A 14,583-nucleotide genomic window follows, 5' to 3' on the forward strand; every position below is an offset into this window, starting at 1 on the left:
CGGCTGCGCTGCCTGTGACGAATCACCACTTTCATAGGCGAATTTAGCTCGCTTGGGCGGGAGGGGAACTGAACACCCAAGAACCCCAAAGATAGCAAAATAATGACTGCAAAACTTATAAAAAATTTTATATAAAGTAGGAATTAAATCAAAATTGTTGTAAAGCAAGGTATCAAGTCAAAAATTACATAAATGGACATTTTCACGCGAAGCCAGCTAACGCTTTCACTGCAGGAATTGCTTGAAATTCCATAACAAATGCAGAACAAATAATTGAAATGTTTTTACAGCGGAAGTCAAAAGGCAAAAAGCAATGCGATATTTTATGTACAGAGTTTAGAAAGCCATTGAATTTTCGCGCGAAGCGCGAAGCCGGCGGACGATTTCATGGCAGAAACTGCTACAAATTCTATAAAAATTAGAAAAATAAGTAAAGAAATGACTGTGTGCCGCGACAACCGGGGGCAAAGAATTTAGCTCTGCGCCCCAAATGTCCGGGCGCAGAAATATAGGTAAAAAAAAATAGGTAAAAACATTTAAGTGTCGGAGCTAAGTTTTCGTTTTGTTTATCCCCTTATTATCGCCTGCTCTATTGGAAAGATTGTTCAAAACATCACGGGATCAGTCTGAGAGATCCTAATTTTCAGCAACTTTACAGCTAGCTAATAACGCTGGTTTATCAAGCTATGTGTACCATTAATTGTTAAAGGTCGTATACACTGCGGCACGGAAGTCCACTTCCCGCACAAAACTGTAGCAAAATAGAATTAGAAATGAATTTCGGTTAACACAGCGGAGGAAGCTGCAAGGCTGGACGACTTGATTGACCAGTGTCCAGCCAAGAAAACCCATTAAAGTGTTTTCATGCGATCTAAATCCCGATACCGGAGAAGTAATGCACCTCTGATTGGCGATGTCCCCTAAAGACTGCACATCTGTGTTAAGTGCATTTCAGTTGCTGTTGTGTCGAAGTAAAGTTCATTTACATGTATCAAGTCGTTCTCCCCTTCCGCCCACCCTCTTTTGCGAGGAGAAGGGGGTGGTTTTAGCCAGAACGATGGGACGGTTGCGCCGGTGACCCGTGTTCCGGTGCTGGTGTCTTACTCAGTGCCCAGTACGTACAAGCTTGTCCGGTAATTTCCTACGTAAAGGTACAGCTAGCGCAAAATTTGCGCTTAAAACGATGGTGTAACAGACTATGGCGAGGAGCTCACGATGTGTCTTTATTGACAAATAAAGGCTGACAATGCTGCGTAATAGCAGGAAGAAAGAACAAAGGCACGTGTGGCCAAATAGCAAGTGGGTGCTCAAAAGGGTTCTTGATGCGTCTCGTTGGCGAGTAAGTGTCAATTGAATCCTGGCGGCAAACACGTGCGTGGTGATGCAGGCCAAGACGTGAATCAGCTGTGTGATGCGCAGACTGGACTCTACCCAACGCGAGCGTATGAACGCTGAGTAGTACTGCGAAAGAGGAACGAGAGAGCAAGTATGCTCAGTGTGTGCGCTGTGCGGTATATCCACTTCAGTGGATGAGTGCAGTGCAGCGTCACACGTACGTACAAGAGAGAGGCAATATGGCATGTAAGTGGGTGCAAGTACGCTCCATGTTGAGCCGTACGCACCACGCACAGGCTCATGTGCCTGACAATGGCCACGTCACTACGCTTATCTGATTGCCTAAATCCACCCCGTAGTTAGATTGTCCATTACCACACCGACCCTTTTTTATCCACCTTACGCCAGGCAGTTACTGTTATTCTCATAGAATTATAGGGCGTGTACCAGGCCACCAGTCAGCCAAATACAAGTTACGTGTTTAAATAGTATGGCGTGGGGCGCCGTAGTGTGAAGTTTGGCGTGACACGCAAATTTGTGTAGTTCCCTGTACTGATTCGTCAGAAATTACCGGACAAGCTTGTACAGCCGTACAGGTAAAGCTTACTCACTACGCTTCGATTACGTTTAATCACTACGCCTTCAACTTGCCGGTGACCATAGCAATCTTCTTGATCGAGATCATTCGTGGGTTGGTCGGGTTGTAGAATCTTATTTATTAACATGCAATTCTATGGGAGATGTCCCTTGTTGCAACGCTAAGTCAACTACTGACTGCACAAGATTTTTGTTCTGGCCCGTAACAAGTACCTTTTTGGTCACTTAACAGTTTGCAGAAAAGCTCAAACAAAAATATCGATCGGTGAATTTATTGGAGGGGCTGATGTAAGCATCCCACAACGTACTACTACCTGCCCCCTAAATCAATGCTCGACACCCTACTGGCTAATCAAAAGACTCAGATTTTAGTATTTCTGGACTGGCGATAAAAAGTTACACGGAAAAAGTCTAAACATAAATATAGATCAACGAACAGAAATATTTGCCAATTGTTTTACAAAAGTGCCCAACTTGGACCGGCAGGGCTGTAGAACGGTTAACGGTGGTAACAATTGTGATAACGCTTGATAACAACCGCAAGTATAAGAAAACTTATTTCTACGCAAATTGTCTGCGTTTGCCTTTGTTAAATTTCTTGGGCAGACAGACAGCCAGCAGACAGGCTGCAGCATACAATGATGCTGTACATACGTAGAACAGACCTTCGACGGCTCATCAATTGTATCAATCAATTGGTCAGGGATGTTAACGCGAAGTGGCTAGCAGTTCAGCCCTTTTGCGAAAACGGGCATACCGCCGACGCATTACACTTTTAGACTACACCATAGCATATAGCACATGACGAAATGATTTTTGTACTTTAAAATGGGATCAATGATGGTAACGCATTCGTTGTTAATGAGATATTAGCTTTTAAAGTGAAAAATTTGAAGTCGATTTTTACAGAGTACAGACTTGAAAAAAATATTCTGAAACGGCCACTTTAAAGATTCAAGTGTTAGAAGCTTATTATACGGACAGATTTTGATTGATAAAAAACAGAAAAGAAAAAAAATCGGGGTGCCAAAGAAGTGTTTGGGGCACTCTACCCTGGATATTTCTGACGATATCTGCCGAACAAATCATAAGCAGAGATTCTGTCCGTACAATAAGCTCAGGGTGCGATATTTTATTTAATGCGATTTTATTCGTATTTTTTGGCAACCAGATGTATCTGCAGCTGATTTTCAAAGTTTTTTTACGTTTTGTTCGCTGTCAGCTTGCAAAAATACACCTCTTTCACGGCTTTGGTGCCGGTACCGAGAGGTGCTGGCTGCCGCACACAAAAGCACATGCACATGTGGAGCGACGCAGAACAGGCAGGCAGCCATATAACATTCATGCAGACTGATGCAGTCATAGACGCTAAAACAAAAGACTGCAATCAGACGGCAGATTTGCGTTTATGGCGTCTTTTGTTTCTGTTTCTTGTCAACAAGCTCAACAAAACTGGATCGGGCAGTGGCAGATTCTGATCGCACCTGATTGCGATTACTTCAATGCCAACCACTGATGTCGGTGGCGATTGAAGGAATATGGCATTACTCACAATAAGTGCGGCGCAACCAATTATTGTGCTGTTCACCTTACGTGCCCCCCTCTACCAGCTGTACAACTTTAATTTTTTGCGTGTTAACGAAAAAAGATATACTCATTACAATTATCGTGTTATGTAGTATAAAAAACGCTGTGTAAGATGAGCCATGGTTATTTTTGGGAATTATTTTGAAAATTCGCTAGCCACTTCGCGTTAACGCCGTTAACATGGGGGCCGGGCGTATTTTTTCCATTCAAGAAAGTCGTTTATTTCGGAATGTGTTTTCTGTTTTTTTTTTACAAATTTTATCTTTACAATAGTTTAATGTGTTACTGCGATTGTTGTGCACTAAATGCTATGAATTTACAAATTAATTTGTGGGAATGACTATCGCATCTAATACGCGTTAAGCCGTTAACATCCCTGCCGGTACGTGTGCCAGCGTTAACATCCTAGCCCGGCACCAATCTTAACGGAGGTCATATGATGCCGCTCGATAACAGCCGCAGTAACAAGCAAATTCAACGCACTGTTGTACTAAAACACGCGCGATATCTGCGATTTATAATGTATAGCAAATTTTTACAGTTATTTGCCATGGTTCTGTCATGCCCCGTACTTGTGATTGAAAAACACTGAAACTTGTTTCCAGTGCCTATGTGTATCTAATAACTGGTTATTAATTGTGCTTTAACGATAATGATTTCGGATTTCGAATATTATTATGCAGGATCGGTTCGCTGGGAAAATACACCCTTAGCCTCGTTGAGTGCAAAAGTTCCCTCTTTCAAAACTGGGGCAAATCGGCAGGCAGAACCGGTCTCAGCATCCCTCAGCGAGCCACCCTTCACCACGCCTTCGTCGAGCCGTACATAGATTACTGTGCACTGGCTTGGTCAACGGCGTCTTCGGGAGAGCAGAAGGAGCTGAAGAAACGGCAAGACGCAGCCTTACGGACCATCACCGGCGGGCAGAAGGAGCTGAAGAAACGGCAAGACGCAGCCTTACGGACCATCACCGGCGGCAGTTGTCGGATAACACCGCAACTGTACGAGCAGCTGGGCATCACACTAGCGACCGACCGATGGCGGCAAAAGGAAGCGGTATGGCTGTACAAAATACGTAACCGGAGCAGTTTTAATGTGCCGCCTTACATGACCAACCTGCTGCCATTCAAGGAAACGAGTGCGAGGTACGAGCTTCGCCGTACAGAGCGGATCGATGCCACCACGCGGCTGTGCATCGGGAAGACAACCCTGAAGATGAGGCTGAAGAAGTTGTATGATAAAATAACGCGGAAAATGTTTACTACAATTGTCGATGGTAAGACTAAAAAACTACGTGGGGAAGAGGTGTTCGGTTGTGGTTCTGTTCTATTGAGCTTTACCTGGCTACTTTACGTTCAAATAATTTTCTGTAATATTATGTGACCTCGACTGTTCTACCATCTGAATGTTGTTATGTATTTGTTTTTTTTATTATTATCTGACCAGACTAGCGAGTGCCTCGGGGTTTGTCTGCTCTTGAATAAACTAACTAAACTAACTAAACACAGCAAAAACATTGTGTGTGCATAGTTTTTCGTGGCGAAAGACGATCGATTCGCACAGAAAATGGATATTATTGTGTTTCTTACTGTCGCGTGTCGGAAAGCACTCTTATATCTTTAAGACACATGCCGGGCCCGGATGTTAACGCCGTTAACGCTTAAGCCGACAAGCTTGTTTATGTGGGCATTCAGGTCCCGGACGTTCGGTATATACTACCCGGCTAGAAAATAACTGCCTAATTATAAGTGAAGCATACTAATTGTGGGAAACCGGGAAGCATACTAATTGTGGGATTATCTCTGGAGTAACTTCGTGTTATTCTTCACTTGCCAAAATTTCCTTCAGTGTGAGCGGTACGATACCGTCTCCACTGTATGTAAATCGTGATACCGATCATAAACATGCTTCCGGTTGCGCTACTGAAACTCCGCCAAGTGCAGAGTAGGAGTGCTGTAACGAAAAAACTATAGATAGCGTTTGATATAAAACGTACTCATTGTTAAAAAACCTGGGTCACCAAACTTCCATCCACCACATGAATAATCGGTGGCATTTTATGCCCATACAAGATCCGAGTTTCTTAGTTGAGTCTTCTTAGTGGTACAGTGTTTACGTGTACTACATTTTCTTAACTTAAGAACACATTTTATTAAAGATTTCCATTTCTCGTTAGCAAGCGTGATGCAAGATTTATAACTTGCAAAATAATTTTGTTTTTAAAAAATAGCGTTGAAGGCAATATCGCAATAAATATCCATCGTATTAAATATCGTATTAGGTAAATCCGGCATCTAAGTAAAACCCGTTGACGCGTGTGTAGCCTTGTGTTAACGCCGTTAACGTTCGAGCCCGGCACACATGTTAATGAGTTAACCGTTAGCATGTTAACAGTTTTGCCGGCTACACTCGGGGATCGTGCCCATTACGCATATCGCATTCGCGCGCTGCACCTGAAAGACCAAGCACTGCCGAAAAAACTCTTTGGCGCGTCTCTGGACAGTGGCAGAAATTATGCAGCTTCCAACCTCGTCCACAAGTTTCTTAGTGCCACCCCCCCCCCCACGGTCCGTAAGTCTCGAACGCCGCCGCAACGAAATCCAACACTAAACATGACTGTAGTCATCCTTCCAACTGGACGGCCAGATAAGATTCAGCCATTGGATATGAAAGTCTGTGGCTCTCTGGAAAAGTACAGCCGTGAATACCTCCGTATTGTGTGACCGAAGCACATCTGTCACAGGCCGATTGTTGCTTAAGAACTGAGCGGGGAAGTGCATATTTCGCGCTTTTCTGAGAAGCGTTAACGGCCTTCCGTCTTCCGTTGTACTTGCAAAACCTACATTATCTACCGAAACGATTCCTAATTCTTGTGAAAAGCATTTCCAGGATCCACTTGGATCCGCCAAATATTATCCTGGGTACCTGGATCCGCCACATGCGGTCCTGGGTACCTGTTTAGTTTCTATTGTTTACCACTCTCGATCAGCATCGTAGAGACCGCATCGCATAGCCATTGGATGGTCATCGCATCCAAATTAAGAAAATCTCGATACGTTAACGATCACTCTCGATTTGTTGCAAAATGTAGCTTACAGTTGCTAGTAATTTCATTTACATCGCTTTATATTGCAAACCAATAGCTTTGACCTTGCCTTTTTCAAGCTTACAAATGCTGTTTACGACAAACCCAGTTCGTTTTTTTCTTGCGGGTGACCGTTCGACGTGCTACTTATGTTAGCTTAAAACTATACATTACTAATAGGTATATAAAATCGATCCTGATGCAACATCTGTGACCTGTGCGATTTTCCGTCCAATAAGACTACAGCAGAATGTTTAACATGATCGCGATTTTAAGAGGTTGCATTTTTCTTCTGATTACAAACTCTGTAAGAGCACAGCTCACAACTAGACAGTGCAGTGCAAGTGCTGCCCTTATAAATTCCAGATGTTCTGTTACTAGCGACTTGACTGCCGTTGCCACATGCACAAAATTTTGTGCTTCATCATCACAGGCTTCCACTGCCTTGTACTCTAAATACTGTTCTTCCCCATCATCTTGCGTTGTCGGATCAGCATGTAACATAGAATCCTGCGATATAGATCTTTCTGGTCCATCCAGTGTTGAAGTCCCTTGTGATTATGGCTTGACAAACATTCCTGGAGCAGTGTTAACGGTACCAGCTTACGAACATCGTATTTAAGGAAAATTGTTTACCTGGATCTCGCGCTGCAGTATATGTTCGAAAACGACTTTGATTTGACAAATCAGTTATTAGTTATATGCCAGTTGTAAAATGTTGTGCATTTTGCTTATTTAGTTGACAAATGGATGCAGCACTAGCACGGCGAACAATTACGTTACTGCCGATTTGGTCTACAGCAGCAACTTGGATGGTAGACACCTTATCTTAGTAGATCCGACAACAGGAATAATAAGTAGATCCGGTGATGTTGTTCCGACTGAGAATATTACGCAGATTTATGAATTTACATTTTCTTCTCTTCCCAATTTGGAAGTTTCCCGTTCAGTCAACGTAACAGTAAGTGAGGCTTCCTTCCTTGTCTCGCTGCGAGATATCGATAATCTGAAAACTCTTCGCAGTTTCATTTTGGATCCTGTGTGCTTGGACTTGTGGGGCCAGACTCTGCAGTAGTGTGTGCAGCATATCCCCCTGGAACTGATCCTGGAGTGCCTCCTCGTCCTTATATGACTTACCCGCAACTAACGTATTATGTAAGAATCATTATAATTAAAGCAATCTCGTCACACTCTCCATCTGCTAATTAGGTGCGTAATTTTATACGGCAGCAGGAAATAGGACCCGAGAAAATCAGACAAGCGTGGCAAAACTATGCCGTTACATACTGTTGTGCCTTGACCAAATTAGACCACAGAACCAGCGTATGGTAAAGCAGAACAGCAGCAGCGAGTGTGTCACAACTCACAAGCGCGAGTATTGCTCGCGCCGAATACTTGGCATTATAGGCTCCATGTGTGTTGTTTTTTCCGTTTACATACCCTGTGTTCTAGCATGGTTGAGTGGCAAACGTTCCCCTCCGAACCCGTTCTGTTCACTTTTGTCTTTGCATTTCTATGAAACATTTGAAGGTTGTTTCATGAACATCCACTGCCGCTCCGCCAATGGCTTGGTATGTTCGATACTAGGCAGGAACTTGAAAATCGGTAGCCAGCGTAGCGTGACTCCTTGAAAAAGGATACTAAACACATTTCAACACACTAGGGTAGCACTTTCGGTCAGGCTCTGCAGTAAAATTTGTAGTTAAAAAAGCGCAGTCGCGACCTAGCTTCCGCTCAAATGGTTTCTCTTTAGAACAACCGCGATTTTTTAAACGCATACGATACAACCGTTTTTCAGGCTACCAATGTTCCACCGCTCATGTCAGTAACGTTTGACCTGCCAAGTGATTTCGGAGGGCTTGGTGCGGCAAACGGAAACTCCGCTGGACAAAACCTGGGGATTGATTCGCCCGCAATTGTGTCAGGAGATGATCCCAACGTCTGGGTCAGTAATTTTAACGTATTAGCAAATGTACCAGGTACCAGTACCGTTGGAATTTATGGCGCTGGTAACGATGGAAATTTACCTTGCGGTGGTGCAAATACAATTACAAGCACAAGCCCTGCGGCTGGAAGCTGTTGCCAAACCCTTCTGTTTTCTGTCTCACCTTCATTTTCCGAAACTCCGTATCAAACTGGAACGAAACAAGTCAAGGTAGGCAAAAGCAGTTTGTTAAATAAACAAAGTAACAAAATCGCACTTTTAACGGAATTTCACAATTAAATTTTACCATTTTAGGTGTGCTACGATAACACCAACACATGTACCATCGTCTAGATCCTGGGAATCGAGTGCACATTATTTACTGATCGGGATAATAACTTTTTGCTTTCGGAATGACAACGATACATAATGAAACCCTTATACCTTTCTTATGCCGTTATGAAACCGTTACAGCCTCCGGTTCTCTTAAATATGGCCGCGTGTTATATATGGAAACTCAAAACCTAATAAATTTGTCTAAGCTGGAACGCGCTGCAAAGCTACAGTAGAATTCCGGTAATCAAACAGAGGAAAACAACACTTTAGCTTAAAATATTATTTGAAACCTTTGGCACTAAAAATGCACACTTTGGCTAGGCACACACCGAGTAAATAAACCGGTGCATAAACGAACGCAGGTTTTTCAATTTTGCATGAGCGCAAGAAACTGAAGAAAAACACTTAACGTGACGCCGCATCGTGCGGCATTGCGAAGAAAATAGACTCCTTAATTACATAATGATTGCGAAAAAATTGTTGTCGAAATTGTTTACCGAGGTTTGTTTGATTGAGTGGATGCCTTTTGGGCCGTTGGAGCAGCTGGACAGCCACCTCGCATACGCGCATACATGTATTAGTCTGGCTAGCTGATCCAAGTCGCGGCTGCCAATTGATCTCTAAAACTTGCAGCATCCGTTTTTCTATATCTCCTTATTGAAACTTCCCAGTTTATATTTGGGAACAGAGAATAACATTTCAGAATTTTTTTGATTTCTTGAGTAGATATGGCCTCCATTTCGTACCACTCTAGAAAACCCACCCCCTTTTTTTGTTACTGTATTCCATGTATTCCTAAGTATTCCGGTTGTGTGTTCCTACTGCATTCTCCGCTAGCGATATACCGTAATATGTTTCAGTATTCTTTGCCAATGAGCATGTATTCATACGTATTCCGCCTGTATTCTGCCCAGACTCCAGCCGTAATCTAAGTTTTCTAATCCGGAGACCCACGAATACACTGGGAATACAGGCGGAATGCAGGAGAATACGGGACACACTAAAGAAAACAACTGTCATGTCTAAATTAAAGCTATAAAATGGAAATTTCCTCGCGAATACAGTAGGAATACAGGCAGAATACGGATGAAATACGTGGGAATACTGCTAAAGACTTAATGAACCTTAGTGAAGCAGGCGAGATTTATATATCTGTGGAGTGCCCGTATTCCCACGTTTACTACCTGTATTCTGCCTGTTTTCCTAAAGTATTTCCTAACTCTATTATCTAAACTCTATCACTGCTGTCTTCCTGCAGCATATTAGCGCATTGCCACGTATTCAGCCGGTATTCACCACGTATTTCTTGCTGTTCTAGTTAAAACCCAAGAAGCGTAAGAAAACGAAGAATACGTTCTAGAGGATGCGCAGAGTTTTTTATGTTGTTTGTTTATTCAGCTTAACGTCTACAACGATCAGGACAGGTTCCTGCATTAGGTTGTAGACTACCATAAAACAAAGACTTCACAAAATAAACAAAATTTACAACAATTTAAGATGATCAGTATGTAGGAAACGTTTAGTCCACTTGAGGTCTTTCCACTTGATGAAACGCGCTTGATGAAAGAGTCAAAACGCGGACTTACATCGAGCATCTGCGACTTACATCGAAACGAGAAAAAGGCGTACCAAGTCCCAGTTGGCTAGGCTTCGATGTAAGTCGCATTTTGCTCGATGTCTGTCGGTGGGCGTCAACGAAAACCGTTACCAAGATGGGCGTACCTTGTAACGGGTCTAAGCGACGCCCAGCTGCTTACAAACTTCGCGTTTCTGCGATCTTGAATGGTGGGTCAGCATTTTGAGTTAGATCGAGGCTGCCCACCGCTAATGACAAAATTCGAAACCACGTGATCGTTTCCCCATACTTTAACTTAGCGTCAGGAATACTGGCAGTAGAACAACGGGCTTTTACTAAGTTGATTTTTCAAATTTATTAGCCTCAATTACTGTGAAAAACTGAAAAGTTTCTATTCTGTATTGGGTTCATGCAGCAGGGAAGCCTGCTTTTCTGGGATTCCAGTTGTGGTCGGACAAATAAACCGTGTGGCTTCTGCTTTCTTAAGTGAGTTAGGTCTATCTAACTCTGCCGTGACTTGATGCCAAATTACCCGTGGCAGCATTTATAGTTCTGCCAAGTGTATTGCAGATGGACAGAGAAAGGCCCAGTGGCGTGCAAATATGCATCTGGGCTTTCTTTAAAAATCTGTAATGTTCTTGTTATTTGCTACAACCAGTGCATCGCAGGGAACCCTGCTTGCTGGCTACCCAGCTGGCAGAAATGTCGACTGCGCTGTATGTTTGTTCTTCGGTAGCGCTGGTACCCCTAATGCTGGATAGCACGCGTCTGGTATGTAGTAATTTTTTTTAAATAACTTAAACATAAACGCTAAACTGGGTTAGTTTTAATTTATTTGTTTACCGTAGAAGTGTAGGTTGCAGCAGAACGGTAACGTAAATTTGTTGTGGCATTGTAGTCTGTAATACAGCAGGTTCCCGCATTGATCTGGCTACCCAGAACAGTGTGAGTTGCAAGGATATGCTGAGTTGCAAGGATGCTGTCGAATCTCAACTTTGTTCTGCACTGTGTAAGTTAATGAATTCTATCGTGGCTGGCAAGGTGCCGGAGGAGCTGCGACCTGTTTTCTTTGGCGCGAACCTGATTGCCCTGTCTAAGAAAGATGGCGGTGTTCGGCCTATTGCTGTGGGTAACGTTTTACGAAGACTTGCAGCCAAGATTGTCACGAAGCAATGTGGTAAGAAAGCGAAGGAATTATTTACTCCTACTCAAGTTGGATGTGGCACACGCGGTGGAGCGGAAGCAGCTGTACACGCCGTTTGGAGTTTTATCAATGATGAGCACGACGGCCTTCGGGTTCTTTTTAAAATTGATTACAGAAATGCTTTTAACACCGTCCGCCGTGATGTTATGTTGCAGTCTGTATTAGAGCACTTTCCCGAATATTATCCGTTTGTTTTGAGTGCGTATGGAGCGCCTTCTACATTATCATGCAATGGCAGTGATGAGGATTTGTCTTCCGCCACGGGTATCCAGCAGGGTGATCCTATGGGGCCATTGCTTTATTGTCTCGTTGCACTTCTGTTCTGCATTAGCTTGTCCTCGAAACTGAGGGTGTTTTTCCTGGACGACGGTGCACTGGGAGGTACGGTGGAAGAAGTGGCGAATGACCTGACATCAATCATCGCCGCCAGCAGCGCCGCCGGACTGCAGTTGAACCCAGCGAAGTGCGAAATGCTCCCGATTGGTGGAAGTGCTCAAGAACGCGAGGTGGCCAGGAACAGGCTGCATTCAATTGCTCTCGGTGCGATTGTTTTGCAGCCTGAAACGGTAACGTTTCTTGGTGCACCATTAACTGACGAGGCCATAACCGACTTATTGCAACAGAAAATTGCTTCGTTGAAAATTTTTATAGAGCGCGTGCAATTGCTAAACGCCCATCATGGATTCTACATCCTGCGGAACTGCCTGTCCATCCCGAAGCTCATGTATACGCTGCGCTGTAGCCCTTGCTGGAAAGTGTCGGAGCTTCTGGATGAATTCGACAAGCACGTTAAAGAAGGCCTAGAACAGATTACTAACACCAAACTGGACGGACGTGTATACACGCAGGCTATGCTCCCTGTTGCCAAAGGTGGTTTGGGTGTGCGACGAGCGAAAGCATTGGCTCCTTCAGCCTTTTTGGCTTCCATGTTTGCAACTCGTCAGCTGACATCAAAGATCTTTAATGGCAGTAGCGAGCAGTTGGTCAATGATGCGTGTGAATCTTGGAAACTCGAGTCCGGTTGTGAAGAGCTACCTCTAGACCTGGCCCGTGTCCATCAATGTGTATGGGATAACGCCGTTATTCAGAAGGATGTCGACACATTGTGGAGGAACATTGGTGACAATAAACAGGAGGAAGCACGCTTGAGGGCAGTCAGCACTAAATACGCAGGGACTTGGCTTAGCGCTCTTCCGGCGAAAGTATTTGGCAATTTTTTGGACGACCAAACATTTCGCATTTCCGTTGGCCTATGGTTAGGTGCTAAAATTGTTGAGGGCCATTCGTGTACCAGATGTGGAAAAGATGTAGCAGAAAACGGTTATTATGGGCTTGCCTGTAAGAAGTGTATCGGAAGAAGGGAGCGCCATAACGGTATAAACGACATCATACTGAGAGCCCTCTGCAATGCCGGAATCGAGTCGTATCCGGAGCCCGTGGGTTTTCTGCGAGAGAACGGAAAACGACCGGACGGAGCCACAAGTTGGAAATGGTACCGCGGACAGCCGTTAGTGTGGGACGTGACGTGCAGAGACACGATGTGCGATTCATACATCGATGCGACTTCAAAGTGTGCTGGCGCCGCCGCCGAACTGGCTTGCCGGGAGAAGATTGGAAAATACAAGTCGCTTACTGATCGCTGCAATTTTGTCCCCTTTGCATGTGAGACTTTTGGCACTTGGTGCGAGACCGGCATTGTTACGTTAAAGGAGATTGGAAAGAAGCTGTTTTTAAGGACGGGCGAGAGCCGCTCTACTTGTTTTTTGTTTCAGCGTTTAAGTTTGGAAATAATGCGTGGGAATGCCATGAGTGTGTTATGTACGGTCCCTTCTCGTGCCAACTGGGACAAATTTTTCATTTGAATGTATTTTTGTAAGCGATGCTCGTCTCCGTACATATTGCAAATAAAGTTTACATCATAGGAATACGTGGAATAAAATCTTCAAAAAAATTGGCCAATTTTATAGAGTGGTACGACATGGGCTATAGGTGGGCTGAGAGTAGGTTTTCATGACGAACCAAGAAAGCTATGTTTGTTTCGGTTTCTCATAGACATAGCATGGGTTCGTGCGATGGAGGCGTTGCTTGCACCCTATGCTTTGTCTACCATTGTTTTCGAGTGTCTATGCGAGCCTAGCCCAGACCTTGCACGCAGCATCGACCAACAGTTACATCTGTATGTGTTGCATTTGGACTGACTCTCACACGTGTGCGACCTGTATGACCAGGGACTTTTTTAGGCAACACACGACACATCAATCCATTTTCACAATAAAACGACTGCAGATTTGGAATTAGCATTTTTTTATCTAAAAAAACTATCCCACCTCGAAAAATAAAGTGTCGCCCCTAAGGGGTCCAAACGCCCACAATGTACCATCACCTAAGACAGTCGCAGGGAAAATGCTGTTTTTCGCGTTTTGGCAATTTTTATGGTCAAATTAACTGCGTTAATTCCGAATCTGCCGTCAGAAAAAGTTTTGTACCTCTCAGTCACAAGTTTTGCAACTTCATAATGAGGTTGGACTTCCCACGAAAAATTTAAAGATTTTGTGACCGAGCGGTACCAAAATTTTGCTGACGGCAGATTCAACCAAATCTGATAATTCAGAATTTGCAACCGGTTCATCGCGAAAATGGATTGACGTGTGGGGTGTTGTCCAAAAAAGCCCCTGTGTATGACTGCAGACTTATTTGAAGCTTTGAGAGAAGTATGTTACATTTTACAAGAACCCGAAAAGCGTAGAAGGATAAGCAGTAAACTGTTTTTGTCGTATTTAGTTATTGCAGTAACTGCCCTACACAAAAATACGTCATCCGCAAAGATAAAAATTTTGCCATTATTGTGCAGAACACTTGCTAATATGTTATAACGCAAAGGAAGAGAACCGGACCTAGGATAGAGCCTTGCGGTACGCCACTGGTAACTATTCCACACT

At 43.8% G+C, this 14,583-nt stretch overlaps 2 protein-coding genes across 3 annotated transcripts; both read left to right on the forward strand.

Moving 5' to 3' along the window:
* Window positions 1-6,790: 6,790 nt before the first annotated feature.
* On the forward strand, window positions 6,791-9,076 carry LOC129600003 (uncharacterized). Its single transcript, XM_055498378.1, has 5 exons — window positions 6,791-7,199; window positions 7,344-7,565; window positions 7,628-7,759; window positions 8,403-8,759; window positions 8,844-9,076. The coding sequence occupies exons 1-5, from the start codon at window positions 6,855-6,857 to the stop codon at window positions 8,880-8,882; spliced, it is 1,095 nt and encodes a 364-aa protein (XP_055354353.1). The 5' UTR covers window positions 6,791-6,854; the 3' UTR covers window positions 8,883-9,076.
* A 2,029-nt stretch (window positions 9,077-11,105) lies between these two features.
* On the forward strand, window positions 11,106-13,568 carry LOC129600010 (uncharacterized). Of its 2 annotated transcripts, none has more exons than XM_055498384.1 (2): window positions 11,106-11,211; window positions 11,339-13,568. In XM_055498384.1, exon 2 carries the CDS (start codon window positions 11,401-11,403, stop codon window positions 13,504-13,506), a length of 2,106 nt encoding a protein of 701 aa, XP_055354359.1. In that variant the 5' UTR covers window positions 11,106-11,211; window positions 11,339-11,400; the 3' UTR covers window positions 13,507-13,568. The 2 variants fall into 2 exon arrangements, with proteins under 2 accessions (XP_055354359.1, XP_055354357.1); XM_055498382.1 differs by having other exon boundaries at window positions 11,117-11,211; window positions 11,351-13,568.
* Window positions 13,569-14,583: the final 1,015 nt, after the last annotated feature.

Source organism: Paramacrobiotus metropolitanus, unplaced genomic scaffold (genome assembly GCF_019649055.1).
Source record: "Paramacrobiotus metropolitanus isolate TYO unplaced genomic scaffold, Prichtersi_v1.0 Parri_scaffold0000160, whole genome shotgun sequence".
Classification (NCBI taxonomy): domain Eukaryota; kingdom Metazoa; phylum Tardigrada; class Eutardigrada; order Parachela; family Macrobiotidae; genus Paramacrobiotus; species Paramacrobiotus metropolitanus.